Genomic DNA, 18,626 nt, shown 5'->3' on the forward strand with positions numbered 1-18,626 from the left:
CAAACAAAACACACTATCTATGTAAGAAGGGAGATTAATTATACCAACTATACGATTTCCCCCTATTATATATACCTCTGAGTATGATGGCGTTTCCAGATACACTCCTTTCCGGGAGACAACCAGCGAATGTTCTTGTTGAAATATTGCCGTTTAACAATTCGGCATTGTCCTATTCATACACGGTTTAATATGGACACAAATGGTTGTAAGAAAACACAAGAGAGATTGAGTTTTTTTTGTTTACTGTTGGTTGCTGTAAACTCTTGTGGGCACAATGTTCACTTCTTCTCTCGTGTACCAGAAGAAACGCGCATTTGCAGGTGAAGAACAGAAGCAGAGTAGCGAGAGTGAATACCACGAGCGACTCCATCACAATCATAGATCCTAGAACTGCCACCAAGCGACATAAGTATTAAACTTTGAACCCAAGGAATTAGAGGTGGCCAAGTGGGCAACAAAAACTGAATCAAACCAAATCCCAAAAGTGGTTTCAGCTTGGAGAAACGAACAAACTATGAAAAGACCATTTTACTACTCATCTAACACCTTATTACGTTCAAACTATGAACCCAAGGAATAATTAGAGCCTTAGAGCTGGGCAACGAAAACTAAACCAAACTGTGAAAAAAAAAACATTTTACTACTCATCATACTCCTTATTACGTTCGATGTTTAACATGATCCTCATATTCACAATGAATAAAACTAAACCGATTTAGACTAAAAAACACCAAACAAGTCAGAGCCAGATTTAACCAAATCGAATCATTTGAGATTATGTAACTAAAAACCAAATCCAAACCAAGACCAAATCGAAGTGGATCTACACAAAGTTCTATTAGTATTTCGCAATATATCTGTTAGAAACCGAGTAAACCAAACCGAACGGAAACCAGTCAAAGTATTTCATTCACGTACCGTGAGCTGTAAGGGAACTCAATGGTCTCTTTCTGATGAGGTTTACGTGAGCCTCTGCGTGTAAAGGCAGTGAAACTCTCTCGTTGCAGTCAAGGTAGCACCCGTAGTTCCCCATGTCACTCAGTTTCAGGGTCAAAACCGCACCATTCTCCCCTCCCTACACAAGATTTATGGTGATCAATGTACAGGAGAAACCAAACACATCTTATTGAAAGATTGAGAATTTGACTTTACATGATGGAGCAGCTGTTGCATGAGGTCGTTGCATTGCTTTATATTTCCACGAAACCTGATCCCACTGGCTTTAACATTCACATGTTTAGAGATAGCGGCGTATGTCTGAATTGGCTGCCATTGGAACATGTTTTTAAACTTCAGTTCTGTTGAGTTTATCAGGTCCGATGGTAAGTTTGTCAGCAGAAACCCGTCAGTGACTTCCACAGAAAACGTTACTAAAAATTGAGAATCACCACCTGAAATTTTGCTTTCAACAGTCAAAAAGAGAAATGTGTTACTAGCTTGAAAGTGATCAAGAGTGAATTGTAAATTGTTAGCATTACCGGGGAAATGAACAAGATCTGGATCTCCAGCTGAAAAGTTGAACTTGTCTCTTTCCGGGTGAAAGATGAGTGATTCCCTCCCGTTACTCTCCAGCATTATATATTGAGGAACGTTAATGAACGGCGGATCATTTACAGGTTCAACAAAAACCGGAACATCCAGATGATTGATCCCGTTCTTGTTCTTTGTGGACAGCCGAAGAGAATCAACACCAGCAAAATTCTCATTTCTGAGGCAGACAAGACCAAAGAACAAAAATGAGAGTGGCATTTGAAACTCTTGTAATACAATAATAACTATCTATGATTCCATATATGTATACCCCAGATATTGAATCGACTGAAGTGCGGGGTTGATAACTCCAATTTGTCCTTCTAAGATTAAGAGCCTTCCATTTTCACCTCCATTGCTAACTGAGAGTCTTCCACTTGAAGGCAGTCTAAACTGCATCAGCATTGGAGATAGAATGACCGATCCTGAAAGTGCTTGTACTGTTACTGAAATGTTCTCTGACAGGTCTGAGTAGCTTATCTGCAACCCGGAGAAGCCACTGTAATAACATTCAAGAACAGGATTACTATAGCTGAAATTGGAGTATTAGTAAGATAAACTAATTTAAGCAAGAGAAGACGAAGAATGCTTGCCCATATCTAGGACTAATAAGATCTTCAGTTGCTTGTAATCCGCCGGAAAATGAGACAAACTGAGGAGGAGCAGTAAGAACAGAGATGTAGACTGTAGCTGCGGCTAAGTTTCCATTTATATCAGCTATTGTATAAGGAAAGGAGTCGTTTCCTGAAAAGTCCTTGACTGGCGTGTATCTAAGCACGTTTCCATCTCTGAGAAGAGAACCATGACCTGGCTAACATCCAAAAACAAATAGAAAACCACAGTTTACAGACAAAGATTTTGCTACTGTCAGATGATTTAACTATCTGCAAAACATAGAAGAAATGAAACTTTCGATCCTCACTTGTGAGAAACCGAGCATGCTCGCATTGCCGCCAGCAAAATAGTCGTTTTCCAGTGGTTTAAAAGATATTGACTCATCTTCCCATACACTGACTGGATCATCATAGGCTCTTGGAAAGTATCCATCTAAAAATCATGGCAGAATCTCAAAAACATGCAAATCATGGTGTGAAAGAAGAAAAGTAATGGACTTACTGCTGTACACATTTACTTCAAAGGGGCAAGGTTGGATATGTTTATTGTCAACGGAAACGCACATGTGGTAAGTACCCACCTCCATGGCCAGATAACTACCAGTATAGGTCCCATCATTATTATCTACAAATTCCCATGTAGTGAAACTTGATGTATTAGCTGAGGTGATGTCCAACTTCAAACGGGATGGTTGTGACGGTACAGGATTGTAGAAGCCGTCCAAGAGCAACACCACAATTTCATTCTTGATTTGCTTTGGCACTTTTCCATTGAATTGGGTCACACTACACGCCGCCACATTAACTTCACCTGAGAAAAGCAAAAGTGAGTGTGGTGCTCATAAACAAGGAGAATGGGCATTTTCCAATTTACTAGACACTATCTAAACATGGAAATATATCTAGTTGTCTAGATTCGGGTAAGGAGCATGATACCTGCATATACTTCCTTGATGAAAGGCTGGCCTCCATTGAGGACTATGTTTCCAGATGATATAAGAATTTTATAGATTCCACTCCTTTTTGCAGTATAAGTTACGTCAAAAATACTCGCTTGAGTCGCTAGGTTACCTGAAGCCTGCAAGAAAGAACTCCCCTTAAGTGTCTAGGCCTAATCAGGTATGCATAAGCACATATGCAGAGAGTCTTCTTACTCTTCTGCCATGTTTCTCATACAAGGGGGTAGCAGTTTGGTAACTTGATCCACTCCCTGTTAAATAATTTGCCAAAATAAGCCACAAGTGAAGAAATCGTGGCTTGTGGTTGTATGGTTGGCAGAACAACGAAAGTACCATTGAGGGTGTCTCTTGGCTGTATGGTTGGCAGAATAAAGGAGGAATCAGCCTCTAGTAGGATTCTGACCTGAAGTCTATCCACTTGGACTGACGAGGGGTAACCATAAGCATCTTTCAAGTAAATAGAGAAGCGAAGAGACTCCCCAGCAATAGAAGCATTGATCCCTGAACCATTTACTATACTTGTTGATCCATCACAATAACCTGTAAAGAAAAAAATATAAGAAGAGTACTGCAGAGAAGATTCACCAAAAATTAAAGCAAACATCATACACCATTAGGCAAACACTGACCTATATATACTGTATATGCATATGGCATACCAGAGATGCTCTTATTGTGCTGCTTCATATCAGAAAGAGTAAGCAAGAAATTTCCTGGTTCAAACAGGCTAAAAGACATCAACTGAATCCCTGGCTCTACATACTCAAACTGGAAATCTGATACCGGTATGGACAAACCCGTCTCTTTTTCAACCACATCAGCATCAAATTCGTAAAAACCAGAAACGAGGTTTCCAAATGGATCTCTCTGGTGTAAAAAGATGTCCATTTTAGAAAATATCTGCCATGTGTTTAGCTCTGACTTCCATATACTCACACAATTGGAAACATCCAAAGGTCCTGCTCAAGAAAACAACAAACATGGCTCATCGATCTTATAATCCACATGAGAAACAAAGTGGTAATGGAAACAAAACTCAATTATCACCTGAATTAACCTCAAGTGGTAATGGACCACCAGTCAATGTCTGGCTATCCTTGTCAACAAGCAACAAGAACTTTCCAGAAATCACAAGAAGAAACTCAATGGAGATATAGCCAGATTCAATCCATCTAACGTGTGCTAGATCAAGATTATTATTAGTAGCAATTGAACCATTCTCATAAAGAAGAGACAAAGAAAACCACCCCTGAAACTCAATCTCCTTCCCGGAATACGAAATGTTATTCCCAAACGCATCTTTGGGAAGAATCAAAACCGATGCATTCATCCCGGCTTCAAACACATTCCTTAGTCCCATCCAAGACACAACACATACCGATGGGTACATCATCCCTTCACAAAAATTTATTAGTAAAATATCTCTGATTACTAGTAATCCAAAAAAAAAAACTCAAAGAAACCTGTTTCGACTTGGAAATGAAGCGACGAATCCAACACTTTGAAATTATCTTCGTCTATAACGATGTTGAAGATCCCAACCATGATTGGAGTAAAATAAATCTTCCAATTTCCAATATCTTCGCCGAGATCTAGCGAAACCCCAGAAATGTACGAACTGTTGCCGACTCTGCCGTTTACAGTCACTGTGGGCTTAAACGCTCTCTGACCTAACCCATGGTTTTCGAAATTCCCCAGAACTTTGATCGAAATCTCAGCGATTTCACCAGATTTGAACTTGCTCTTATCATCTGACCAACTGAATGTAAATTTCGGTAGCCCAGATTCTTCATCTACGGTCAAGATAAAACATTCTAAAATTCAAAACCCTGACCGAGTAAAATTAGTGATAGTGAAGAGAAAAACAGAAACGAACCTGTGGATTGGGAAATTGAGATCGCACTGAAGAAGAAGAAGAAGAGAGTTAACAGTTTGACCGCCATTGATTACATGAGAGAAACTGTATCGTCGATTTGATGTTTTCTTTGGGGAAGAAAGCGCCAACTGCTCTGATTTTTGTGGGTTTTTTGAATTACTTTTTTTTTCTTTTCTTTTTTTTTCATTTTGGGTTTTGATCGATGGATGAAAAAGGAACACGTGTCATTAGTGCAATATTAACCGTTTGATTTATCAGTTATTCTTTTTAGAAAAAAGGGTTTATTGATTTAGAAGTTAAGTTCCGATCACAACATTTGGAACTCTATAATTTCCCTGATTGGTAACAACTGTTAATTTTGGCGGTAAATATTTTGACTTTAATATTTTAGCTGCAAAAAATTTGGCTATAGATATTTTGACTATAGAAACTTTAACTGTTAAAATCTGATTGTTTACCAACAACTTTTAAAGCTGTAGCTGTTATTTTTATTATAATTATAAGTATTAATAATAAATATAGATCATGTCAGAACTTAATTTATCTAACATTTTAATGACAAAATAAATTTTATTAATGATAAATTAAAAATTTTAAAAATATTAATCAATCAAATATGAAATAATACCAATAGTCAATGTAAAATTTCGGTAACAATACACTTCAACAATAAATTAAAAGATAGTAATAATACCAATAATCAATATAAAATTTCGCTAACAATATTCTTATTTTTCTTTTGTTTTTGGTGATTGATTATTCTAGCAAATTTCAATAGTGTCTTTTAATTGTTTTGAATGTTTTTTTCTATTGAGTAGTTATATGAGCAGTCAAAAATCCATTAGCCACTAATCAATGCATTGTTTGAATGTTATTCTCTTATTAATGATGAATTTTTTAAAATCTTTTATAGTATTATTAGTGATGATGATAAAAAATAAAATTTATTATTGAAATGGGTCTTAAAAGAAAGAGAATAAAATGAGAATAATTAATTTATAAGAATAAAATATGTAAAATATTTATATATACTTTTGGAGAGCTTTTAAATATAAAAGGGTGAAAAAAAAATTCTTTAAAAATTGTTTTGTTTTAAATCATGAATTTGACGCTTTAAAAAAAAAAAGGAAAACAAAGAAGAATAAAAAAAAAAATGTGATTTTCAAAACTTAAAAAAAAAATAAAAGCCATAAAAATCTGATTGGTAAAAAAAGACTGTTATGGCTTTAAACATTTTTAAAGTCTTAAAAGTAGGCTACCAATCGGGACCACAATTTAGAGCTTGTTTATATGTACATAAATGTTGTCAAATTTGGCATAGATGATACATGTAGACGTCTTAACTTATCTTCATTGTTAAAGTGACAAAAACGTTAACAAGATTCAGTTAATTACACTGCAACATTAGACTCAGTTTACAGTGTTTAATATGCACATTAAAGTTTGGTTTCATATACATATCTTGTATGATGAACATTTGTTTTGAGAATATGATGTAATCATCATATACATAATCTGATCTCATCTGATCGAATCAATGGGTTGAAACAGTGTTAACCACCACAGAAGACGTTTGTTTTCCTATTAGCATTTACGTTCGGTTTCAAAACAAATCCAGGCCAAGAGACTAAAACAGTAAAACCCAAACCAATCCAGAAACCTATTTTATTGGTTTGAAGAGCCAAGTAATGACTTCGGCCTCTACCACTATTGTAAGTCTGTTTGCATAACAAGGTTCGTTGCTGACTTAACGGTGCTATAGCTACGACCATTGCAACAAGGAGAGCTCTTCCATAAATTTTTAGTTGACCCTATATAGCTTTCAGACAAACAAACAATACCATGAGTTGAGAAAACAAAATTTAAACTGAGGATTGTAGGGTTTTACCCCGAAGGGAGCCCTTCCAGAAATTCTCAAAGGCTTTTACACCTATGAGGGGGTGTGGAAATAGTTTTCAACCAGCAATAGACGCGCCTCAGTTAGAACCTCACTAGCTGCGTCATTGCCCCAAGCGCAAAGATAAGTTTCATTCGACAAATGCCTCTTTCTTTTATACCAAAACAAAACCGACCAAGTTGATGTATTCTTCCGATGTGGGACTCTGTCCAAAGTAAGAGCTATAAACATTTTCAAAAGTTAACATTCCGTATAAATGGAAAATATATGTACTAAGAGTGTTGTCAAATAAAGTAAGAATAATTAAATATGATTAAGACTAAATATGGTAGAGACCGCGCGAACGCAGAGTTTCCATTTCGCACCTGATCTTTTCATGAAGGGATAAGCCGGACCCAAAGTATTTATTCCGCACCCGATCTCTCAATTTTTGGGATAAGCCGAACCCAAAGTATTTATTTCGCACCCAATCTTTAGTTCGGACGGAATGGTCAGCCGAACCCAGAGATTAATTTTGCAGTCCGAATCCCGAACTAAAGCAAAGGAGATAAGTCGAGCCCAATATCTTGCCCCTCGACTAAACATATCTCGCTACAAACAAATCGGCAATTGCTGCAATTTGAACCGATGTTTTCTACCATCGGTTAACACAAAAATTGTCTGGTGTAAGCCGGGAGACGTCTCGCCTCTCGTACATTTTTATGAAACAATAAACAAATTAAAAACCAAAAGTTTGCTTTAGAAAACAATAAACATTTCAAAGTAGACATTTAAAATCAGCTCGCTATAGTGCGGTGAAGTCTTATTCAACGATTACACAAAGCATATTAATGCCGAACTAATGCGCTATTCGCAGCGACTTCGCGAACACTCGTCTTGAGTCTTTTCGGCATCGGCCACAACAATTGCAATCCAGTTTTCTCCCAATCTTCGGAACGAGTCTCCAGCGCTCTAAATTTCTGTTCAGACTCATCAAGCAAATCGGTAGTCCTTTTTCTTTGGGCCTTAAGAGAGGCAATCTTGGATTCGAGAGTCCTTAGCTGGCGATCGATCCTGCCTCTTTTCATATGAAAATACTGGAGATCTTGACTCAGTTCTTGATGTGTGCCTTCAATCTTCATACGCAAAATCAATAACGGGTCAGTTCGAAGCAAACGAATTTCAGTTTTCTCACGAGGGAATTTTGGTAAAAAGAAAGGAAAAGAAGAAGGTGGCGGTTACCTGACGAAAAAAGGCGTCGTCCTCGGCGATTTCAACGTCGTTGGCGCGCCTGTTGATGTAAAACGGCTTAATATTACCTGGGATGAAATCAGCAATCAAGGCAGGATCCACGTGCGTCGGCCTCTGATCTGATTCCCTTCGACATTCATTGCAGTACGCAATGAGACATGGCGGTAAAGCCGAACCCAGGTAATATCCCTCCGACATTCTCTGATCTGATCTGTTGAACCAAGCTACCGGAGTGCAGGAGACTGTACAACATCTAATGGGAAAAGGGGCCGTCATTCCCAAGGAGCGAATTGAGGAAATTAACAAAAACAAGGCCGAAACCGAGGAAGCTATCAAAGGGATCGAAGTCCTCGATCTAAATGAAAGCGATCTCGTCATGTCCCCGGATCAGCTTGGTTCGGCAATCGAATCGAACCGGGGGAAGTCCATAACCAAGCTGATCCGGGGACATGACGAGATCGCTTTCATTTAGATCGAGGACTTCGATCCCTTTGATAGCTTCCTCGGTTTCGGCCTTGTTTTTGTTAATTTCCTCAATTCGCTCCTTGGGAATGACGGCCCCTTTTCCCATTAGATGTTGTACAGTCTCCTGCACTCCGGTAGCTTGGTTCAACAGATCTTCCAGGGGGAGAATCCTCTACTGATCGACTAGATAGGCCCTGACCTTATCTAGTCCATAACCAAGCTGATCCGGGGACATGACGAGATCGCTTTCATTTAGATCGAGGACTTCGATCCCTTTGATAGCTTCCTCGGTTTCGGCCTTGTTTTTGTTAATTTCCTCAATTCGCTCCTTGGGAATGACGGCCCCTTTTCCCATTAGATGTTGTACAGTCTCCTGCACTCCGGTAGCTTGGTTCAACAGATCTTCCAGGGGGAGAATCCTCTACTGATCGACTAGACAGGCCCTGACCGTATCTAGTCGAGTCTGCGCTTTCTTCGCTGTTCGTTCCACCTTCTCCCAACGATCCCGCTGAAGTCTTTTAACTTCAAAGTCCAGTTGGACTTTCAGCTCGTTGCATGCTCCCTGCAGTTCAATTTTCTCTTCTTCAAGAGTAAGCGCCCGGGAGTTCAGTTCACCAATCCTCAGTTCGGATTCAGCGTTGATACCATCCTTTTCGGCAACAAGAGCTTCAAGTTCCTTGATCCTCTTGTATTTAGCTTCGCTGGCAGCTCGGATTTGTTCCGTGCATTCCTTCACCTTTTCGAGCTCCAATACAGACCTCTTGCTGGCTTTGACTCGTTTGTCGTACAACTGAGTCAGCAAATTCATCTTGGCGGCAGTCTGCGAATTCAGAGAACGTAAGTTAGTTTTCGTCCGCACAAAATTTTAAACAAATTATAGAGTGATAAAGCAAACCATTAAGAGAGATTCAGCAACGTCAAGGAACGCTTGCTTAAATTCCAGTTCCTCCGCCGACGGAAGGATTCGATTGGAAATCTTTAAATCGCGGTTGGTCACCAAAGGATAGTCGCCGAAGTAATGATAAGAGAAGTGATCTGTCTTATCATTCCTCCTTTCCAGGCAGAATCGATCGGCGGATTCCAATCCGGCCTCTTCGGCTGAGCGTTTGCGGTTAACTACCGGTCACGGCACAGAGACTGAGCGAGGGGAATCATGTTCTTCGTTCGAAGGATCGGCATTCCCTAAAGCGAGGGGAAGGGTATCTCCTTCCGCGACTTCGACTATGTCGACATTTTCTTCCAAGGCTCGAGTAGGATCGATGTCGATCTGGTCCGAGATGGGATTATCATCAGTTCGACCCTGCGGCGGATCGATGTCGGCTTCAATGGCAGCCTGAGTTTCTCGGCGAACGATCTATAGACTGTCGGATTCAACGACGCGTGGACCGGATGGCTTTGCAGTTCGCCCCAGTGAACTCGCGAAACTTGGGAAATTTGTCCTGGGTTTGCCCATCACTGTCTCAACACGAATGCGGGTGATAAACTCCCACTGACGATCTCTTCCAGACAGTAAAGCGTTCCTAACGGGATGATAGTCTGAAGCTAAACGCGTTGCGCAAAATGGGCGATCTGGAAGAAAGACACAAAAAAGTTAAAACTGGTCAGAGGTGCCGAAGTCAATTAAAATGTACTTGAAATATAAAGTCTACCAGGATTTTCATTCCACACTCTCCGAAAAAAACCCAGCGGATTAACGAATGAGTGCTGATCAACGCGGACGTAAAAGTAGTGGTCCATCCACTTCTTGAATTTGTTCACTCTTTTACCGATAAGGAAATTGTGCGCCGACCTCATATTCACTTCCCAGCGGTGCAGACTCTTTGACAACTTAAAGTTGGAAAATTGCTTAAAGCATTGAACCCCAATATTGACTCCGACTTCGGCTGCAACAGTAAGGGCAGCCATAAAGTTACAAATGGCTCCAGGGACAAACTGGCAGATCGCTATCATGCGTCTTTGAGCGTAGAGTGAAATTAACTCTGGGATCGAGAACAGGAGGCGGCATTCGATGAAATAACCCTCGTACAGGCATATATACCCCTCCGGGTCCAAGGGCGTTGATCCTCGCGAGGAATCAAAATTGTGACGTTGCTGTTGAATAAACCGCACGAGTTCAACATGTCGTTCACGGTCGTGGGCGAACTCAAACTCTTCTCGCCTCCAATTCGTCCTTCATGGTCTAACAAGGGATCGATGTCCTCGATCGAGACTCCTAGGGGCAGGAATCGGTCTTCTTCTTGAGAAAGTACATCCTGAGTCAGTTCGGTGTTTTCCTCACCATGACGAACTGATGACGATATCAGAGGATTCACCTGCGAAGAAGAGGCTCCTGCCGAACAGCGAACTAGGAGTGGTGGGACTTCGGAAATTGATCTACTTGATTCCCCGATCTGCGCGACACGATCTGGGTTGAGAGTTTTGCGTCTGGAGTTGCGACGGATTACCTGCCCACCTTTGGGTTCTGGCGAAGAGACTGGTTCCGACGTACTTGCCATATTCTGAGTTCGGAGAATGCGGAAGATAACTGAAATAACTAAAAATAAGAGAGTTCGAAGCAGATTACCTTTTCGTTGCTGGCGGAAAATGAGAAACAATGAGAGACAAAGGAATATATATAGAGTTGAGTGGGCGACAACCCTACGAGAGCAATCATGACCTACGCGACCCTTCGATTTTCGGTCTAGCAGATGTGACAGCATACGACACGTGTCGTTCTGAGAATTTGCGGCGATATCAGGGCGAAAATTAAGGCTTTTCCAATTTTGAAATTCTTTATAGTTTAGATCGGATATTTCCTTTCATAGTTCAAATATTCGAATTAATTTTCGAACATTCAGAACTGGGGGGGGACTAATTGTTGGTGCGGGATTTAGCACCTCCGACATACCGATCTAAACCAGAAAGAATAATTCGATCATTTAACTGGAAATCCGGTTAAATGGTTAATTAGGTTATTATGAGTCAGTTCGGATAAGGAAAGTCTCAGCCTTGAGGAAGAAGAACCGCCTTCCACTTCGCTGGGCGGCTGAGTCGAGAAAATAAGGAAACTTACCTTATTTTAGTTCGCCCAATAAGGAAAGTAAATATGTTATGTAATCTATAGACATGTATAAATAAGGAGAGACATCCCCATTGTAATTCATTCAATTCTTAATACAATTATTTAGTTCTCATATAATTCTTAATCAAAACCCCAGTTCGAGAGATCCAAATCCTTTCTCTTTATTTTCAAAGCTTAGATCTATTTCTTAGAGAGATTTCTTCCTTGAATTTGTTGTATCATGTGCGGGTTGTTAGAGTTTTCTTCCTTGAATTTGTTGCAAAGATTAATATCATGTGCGGGTTGTTGTATTAGTTATGTTAATTTATTTTGGGTTATGTAATAATCAAACTATGAGAATTTTCTGAGAAGATTTTTTTAGTAAAGTTTTTTAAAATGGTATTGAAAAAGATGTATTTTTAAAATTCTCCTTAAAAATACATATATAATAAACAAATTTCTTAAATGTCAATAATACACTTTATTTATTCAAATCTCTTTTATTTTCACCTTAATTTAAGCTATATTGCTAGGTTAAATTCTAATGATTTTCTCTTTGTAGTAAAATTTTAGAAATGGAATATCAAATTTTTTTTTATATAGAAAATCATTAAATTACAAAATTTTGAATTAAAAATATTATAATTATCATTATATAATTATATTTTGGATCACAAGTACTAACTATAATGATGAGTATACAAATTCTCAAAAAAAAACTGGAGGTAAGAGAGAATTAAAAATTTTGATTTAATAATTCTATTATAATAGTTAATTTTGTTAAAACATTACATATCTTTAAAAATAAAATATATATACATGTATGAAGATGATTTCTTTAGCTTGATTCTTTCATTGGGCTTTGATTGAAATTAGTGTTGTTGAATCTGCATCGATAATTGTTTTTTTCCAGTCACCAATTTTTTATTATACATATGTAATTGAAAATAATAAGAAGAGAAAAAAGAAAGGAAGAAATACAATAATAAAAAAAAAAAGAAATAAAATTGAACAAAATATAAGATAAATCCAGCAAAATATATAATCACACTCTTACCATGAGTTTTGAAATCATGCAAGAACATAAACAAAACAAAGAAAACTTAGAATTTATGGATGATGATGTGAGAATGATTATTTATATGATTTCAAGGATGGAATTTACATTTCTAAAATAATTTAATTAGAAGAGTTACAATTATAATTTATAGTGTGTTTGAGTGAAAATGAATAGAAAAATTCAATTCATAATTTATGTAATTTCAGTTACAATTTAGTAGTAAAGTGTGGATTTAATGTATAGATTAATGCACATTATCACATATTTATTTAATTAAAAATAAATATAATTTTTTAGAAATTAAATGCTAGATGGACCAATAAGGAGAGAGTGGAACCTTATAAAATCATATGAAATGCAATAAAAATTCCAAAGATTAACTTAATTTTAAAAATTGAAAACAATGTTAAATATATATAATACTTTCAAAATTAAATTATAGAATCAAACTCTTACAACACATATGAGATATAACAGCATTTGATATGGTGGGAGAGAAGGAGAGAATGATTACTTATAAGATGATAATCCAAATTAGATAAAATGGAGATGACTTTTTTAAAATAAAACAATGTAAATATATATCATGTAATCTCTAAAATTAAAATTTAGCATTAAAATTTTACAATGATTTTCATTTGGTTCTCTGTAACCCATACAACAAAAATAAGAAATCAAAAAAAAAAATGAGTTGAGGTATTGTGGAAGAGAATGAGAGAATGAGAAAATGTGAAAATGATAAAGTAAAAGAATCCTAATATGAGAGAATGAGAGAATGAGAGAAATACTTATTTATATGATAAGAATTAGTGTAAGTTACATTTAGAATAGAATAATGAGAGTTACAATTATAATTTATTGTGTTTGAATAAAATTAAGTAGTGGAATATGATTAATGTATAATTTATTTTATTTTCAGTTATAATTTTATTTTAGTGTGTGAGTTAAATGTATTGTGTTAATTGGGTCTTAAATATTGTTTAAATGCTTTAAACAATTAGAAAGCAAATAAAAAAAAATTAAAAGTCATTAAATGGAAATAAACCAATAAAGAGAGACCAAAACCTTACTTTTATATATATGATTTTAATGTGTGAGTTAAATGTATTGTGTTAATTGGGTCTTAAATATTGTTTAAATGCTTTAAACAATTAGAAAGCAAATAAAAAAAATTAAAAGTCATTAAATGGAAATAAACCAATAAAGAGAGACCAAAACCTTACTTTTATATATATGATTGTAATGTTGTATTTTCAAACTATAATGATATCTCTAAAATATTTTATAACATATCATAAAAATAGCTAAATTTTAAAGTTTTTTTTTTTAGAAATGCATTATTTATAATTTGATAATTTGACAGATTATACAAATAGGAGAACTGATATTATTATTCATAAATTTGAATTTATGTATGTCATGTGTATAAGTCAATTTGTTTATAGTATTTGTAATTTATTTTTAATAATGTTTTCTAAATATTACAAGTTCAATTCCTAAACCATAAAATTTACAACATCGGAAAGTTTAATTTGATTTTGCTAAAAGTATCTCAATTCATAATTTAAAAAAAAAATAAACAATTAAAATATATCTATAAATTAATAGTTACTAATTTATAGATAAATTAATATCATTATAAATTAATAAAATATTAATTAGGTTTAGGCTTTTCTTGTTATTGTTTGTTTTTATTTAATGAAGACTTTATCCGTTGACTCTGTTTTTATTTTGTTTGTGTATTAATTATCTTGATAAATTCCTAATACAAAAAAATTGATAGTAGCATCAACGTGTCGGGGACTTACGTGTGCAATGCCGACAAATGAAATGCAAAGTAATGTATATGAAAATGACGGGTTCGTGACGGTAGAGATGATGGAATCATTTACTAAGGTTTTTTTTTTGTTTGTTTGTTTGGGGTCTCTTATGAATATGTATGTTTGATTGTATCAAATATTAGAAGAAGAAAATAACAAGTTGTAGTCTTGTAGACAATGTAAGAGAGACCACTCTCTAACCTAGTAACTAGTACCTAGGACGACTATGGTCCTAAGTCCTAACTGCTAACGAATGTCATGCGACTTAATAATGTCATCCGCGTGTTATTATATACTGAATTTTTTTACGGTCTAACTTTTAACAAGAGTAAATTAATCTCATGTAAAAGTATACACAAAGCCTTAAAATTACATGTATCGTAGAATCTTATCGAATTTAATTAAAACTATACTTAGTTTTTTTTGGGACCAATTATAGTCAAAAAGCGCAACCATTTATTATAGAAAATCTAAGACTTTGAATGGAAAGACAGAAAATAGCAGATCACCCTTTAGTGTAGTCCTCCTATCACTAAGTTACCATTCAAGAAATTTTTTGTTTTTAAAAATTAATGCAGATGAACTGTGTGCAGTTCATTTTTTTTGTCTTTTTGTGATAAATGCAGGAGAAATATGTGCAGATCTGGTCTACAGCTTTTTTGATGTTGTTCACCCTTGATCTGCATTTGAACTGCCAAACTTTTTATCTACTTTTATTCTGCTTGATCTGCTTGAACCACTTGATCTGCTCTGCATTACATGCTTTCTCCATTCAAGGCCTAAGTATTTAGTTACCTTTTTTCTCCTAGTTTTTTTGTTTTTTTTCTATTTCTGATAAGAGACTTGGGGTCCAAGCAAAAGATCATAATTTCCCTATACATCGACTTTTTAAGATAATAAAGACGAGATATAATTATCACTCATTCAAAACACATCACCACTAGATTCATTACCAAATTTAAAACCTGATACCCATAAATAATTGTCCAAAACTTGGGTCAATGCGAAGTGACACATACTCGTGACCAATCTTGCATGAGAAGGGCCCACCGAGTGACGCGTGAGACATACGAACACCAGAGAGAGCGAGTGAAATTAGATTAAAAAAAAAAAAGTTGCTTGGAGACCAAGCTATAGAATAGGACAATTGGCTCTGCTTTCGGTACGGTACGGTAACTACCACGTGTCACTAATCTAACGTCTCAATCTGCGATGCGGAAAGCCGTTTTGGATCCACGAAACCACCTCACTAATCCCTCCTCTTCCTTTTCTTTTTACAAATTCCCAATTCTGAACACCGGTTCAACCAACCGGTTTATAAACCAAATCAAATTAAGCAGGCTATGTTATGTCAATAGTGAAATGCGTTTTGATCAAAACCGGTTAGAACACGTATCAATTTCTCTCTTGTAACAGTTATTATACTAGTCAAACTAAAAAGACACAGTAGTAAATATAGTATAAGAAGTTAATATAATCGCAAATTTAAATTAAGAAATCTCCATAAAAAGCTAAAATGACTGTGGTAGTATTTAAAACAAGGACGTTCCTCAGAAACGGCGATACTTCGTTTGCCTTTTTGACTCTTCTCTCTTTTATACTTATCTCGCTCTCTCTCTCTCTCAATTCACAATACTGTGTAAAAAAAAAAAAACTCTCTTTTTTAACTCTCTCTCTCTCTCTCTCTCTCTAGATGGAGAGACGAACGAGAAGAGTCAAGTTCTCAGAGCATCGTACGGTCACAACCGTAGTAGCTAAGCAGAGTGAGGACTCACCACGGCTGGTTCGTATCGCTGTTACTGACCCTTTCGCTACCGACTCATCATCTGGCGAAGACGAAGACAACGTCACGGTGGCGGCTCCAAGACCAAGAGTGAAGAGATACGTCGAGGAGATTAGGTTCTGCCAAGGCGAATCATCCTCCTCCTCCGCCTTCGCCGCCGTGACGGCGGCGAGGAAAGCTAAACTCAAGGCGGAGAAAGCCGTGGTTGATCATGATGACGTGTCTTCGTCGTCGGTGAAGCCTAAAAAGTACAGAGGCGTTAGGCAGAGGAAGTGGGGGAAATTCGCGGCGGAGATCAGAGATCCGTCGAGCCGTACTAGGGTTTGGTTAGGGACTTTTGTCACGGCGGAGGAAGCTGCTGTGGCTTACGATCGAGCCGCGATTCAAATGAGAGGACATAACGCTCTGACCAATTTCCTTACCCCTCCTCCGTCTCCATCTCCGCCGCCGCCGACGCCTCTCATCGATCTCGATACGGTTTCCGCTTGCGATTCAGGGAAAGATTCTCGCCAGACCCTCCATTCTCCGACCTCTGTTCTCAGATTTAACGCTAACGAGGAAACAGAGTACAGAACAGAGCATGAGATTGAACCGATCGAGCTATCTCCGGTGAAATCAGAACCGTGGTTCCCGGATCCGTTTCCGTTACCGGATCTATCTCTCGCCGACGACTATTTATGGGATTCCGAAATTGCCCCTGACCTTTTGTTTCTCGATGATGAAGAACTCAAAATCCAATCACCGTTGTTACCGCTAAACACAGAGTATTGGAAAAAAGAAGGGAACGAAGAATCTGAAGATTTCTCCTTCAGACTGATCGAAGAAGACTTTTCATGGGATGTGGATAATTTCTTCGACCTTCATCATCATCATCACTCTCGAGATTAAACAAAAAAATCCAAACTTTGGGAAGACGATATGTTCTCTCAACTTCTTGGGAGATTTTTTTTGTTTGGGGTGATGATGACGTGAATGTATCTTGACCGTCGGATACCTTCTTGTCTGGATGACGTGGACAGTTCAGATCAACTGAAGCGCCAAAGAAGACAAAAAAAGGAAGTTTTGTTTTTTAATTAATTTGTGGGTAAATATCTTTTGTTAAGAGACTTGAGAGAGTAAAATGTTTAGTCGTGTTTATGAAGATAACAACAGCTTCGTTATTTGGTTTCCTCTCTCTGAGATTTGTCTCAATGGTAGGAAACAGTATATAAATGTGTTTCTATGTCTCTTATTAATTTTTTTTTTAAATGTAAATTAATTTCGTATGAATTTCTCTTCTATTTTGATTATGTGATTTTGTATTAATTTTACTAAAGATGAAGAAAGTACTTTTAACATGTTTGTAATGGATTGTCTTAATCAAGCAAAAGATTAAACTAAAACTACGTAGGATAACTAAAACTACGTAGTATTTTATATGGTCAAAAGTAACCTGATGTCATCTGATTTTATCCTAATAGATCGATTTGAGTGGGTGTGTGGTGTGAAGTGAAGATTCAAGGTATCACCGAGAGACATGTTCTCGTGTCTGCTGTTGCTTTCTTCCACTTAAGTAAACAAAACCCCATTCATGTGAAGAACCAAACCATTGAATCCTATATTAACCCTACCAATTATGTCTCCACTCATCCTTGACGTTTTCGAATTCAACATAAAAAGATAACCAAGTACTACTACTACTACCCTTTTTCATATTGAATATAAGAAGATACAATAAACATGTAGTATACATTTTGCATTCTGTTCTGTCAAAACTGGTCGAGATGTACGTACGTATAGAAAGACAATAGAGTTTGGTATACATCAATTTTTAAGGACGAAGTGTGTTTGTCTTCTAATTAAATGGCTGTTTTCTGTTTTGTACCATGGTCCATCCAGTTGTTGGGACATTTGTCTATATATCTATGGTTCATGCCCGTTTTTATCAATTATATAAGAACCATTACAAGTGTATGTAGTAGAGGTATAAGGCCAACTAAGAATACATACTACTTCAAAACGAAATTGAGATCCAAGTTTTGTTTCGGTAAAGTTCTTTACACCCCGTTTACTACACACTAAAACCGGTCATTACCCATCTTAATACTGCCGGTTATTTGTATACATGAGAGCGGAAGTGACATGATTTGGCCCCTCCAAAAAGCAAAACCTAAATGGCATGATTTAAAAAAGTGGATTATCTAGACACGTGAGTATTCCAAATAAATTTAAAACTCACGACATTATCTCGTTGATCTTATTCCTTGTCTTTTTCACTCTATTTTCTTTTCTATAGTTAACACACTTTTGCCCCCACTAATTAGCAAAATATTATTTGAAATAAAATATCTCCTCACACTATATATAATA

General features: G+C 36.7%; 2 protein-coding genes and 1 pseudogene across 3 annotated transcripts; 1 reads left to right on the forward strand and 2 right to left on the reverse strand.

The window, feature by feature from the left end:
* Positions 1 to 108: 108 nt before the first annotated feature.
* On the reverse strand, positions 109 to 5,140 carry LOC104788462 (protein GAMETE EXPRESSED 2). 2 transcript variants are annotated; one of them, XM_087451588.1, is made up of 15 exons: positions 4,983 to 5,140; positions 4,570 to 4,899; positions 4,154 to 4,501; positions 3,736 to 4,065; positions 3,440 to 3,646; positions 3,302 to 3,357; positions 3,084 to 3,225; positions 2,650 to 2,958; positions 2,456 to 2,580; positions 2,127 to 2,344; positions 1,805 to 2,032; positions 1,482 to 1,711; positions 1,156 to 1,394; positions 922 to 1,078; positions 109 to 393 (listed from the first exon to the last, which is right to left on the reverse strand). In XM_087451588.1, exons 1-15 carry the CDS (start codon positions 5,047 to 5,049, stop codon positions 188 to 190), a joined length of 3,192 nt encoding a protein of 1,063 aa, XP_087307714.1. In that variant the 5' UTR covers positions 5,050 to 5,140; the 3' UTR covers positions 109 to 187. The 2 variants fall into 2 exon arrangements, 1 of the variants encoding a protein (XP_087307714.1); XR_015558054.1 differs by lacking the exons at positions 109 to 393; positions 922 to 1,078; positions 1,156 to 1,394 and having other exon boundaries at positions 1,684 to 1,711; positions 2,127 to 2,340.
* Positions 5,141 to 6,862: 1,722 nt separating this feature from the next.
* On the reverse strand, positions 6,863 to 7,004 carry LOC147945035 (U4 spliceosomal RNA; annotated as a pseudogene).
* An 8,932-nt stretch (positions 7,005 to 15,936) lies between these two features.
* Positions 15,937 to 17,546, forward strand: LOC104788463 (ethylene-responsive transcription factor CRF6). Its single transcript, XM_010514218.3, has one exon. It carries the CDS (start codon positions 16,188 to 16,190, stop codon positions 17,163 to 17,165), a length of 978 nt encoding a protein of 325 aa, XP_010512520.2. The 5' UTR covers positions 15,937 to 16,187; the 3' UTR covers positions 17,166 to 17,546.
* The last annotated feature ends 1,080 nt before the right edge of the window (positions 17,547 to 18,626 follow it).

Source organism: Camelina sativa, chromosome 5, assembly GCF_030686135.1.
Source record: "Camelina sativa cultivar CO46 ecotype springtype chromosome 5, ASM3068613v1".
Lineage (NCBI taxonomy): Eukaryota > Viridiplantae > Streptophyta > Magnoliopsida > Brassicales > Brassicaceae > Camelina > Camelina sativa.

Coding starts and splice junctions, on each gene's coding strand:
- LOC104788463 (XM_010514218.3), top strand. CDS start 16,188: ATGGAGAGACGAACGAGAAGAGTCAAGTTCTCAGAGCATCGTACGGTC.
- LOC104788462 (XM_087451588.1), bottom strand. CDS start 5,049: ATGGCGGTCAAACTGTTAACTCTCTTCTTCTTCTTCTTCAGTGCGATC. Junction 4,066..4,153: donor ACCACTTGAGGTTAATTCAG/GTGATAATTGAG, acceptor TTTCTTGAGCAG/GACCTTTGGATGTTTCCAAT. Junction 2,345..2,455: donor GCATGCTCGGTTTCTCACAA/GTGAGGATCGAA, acceptor TTTGGATGTTAG/CCAGGTCATGGTTCTCTTCT.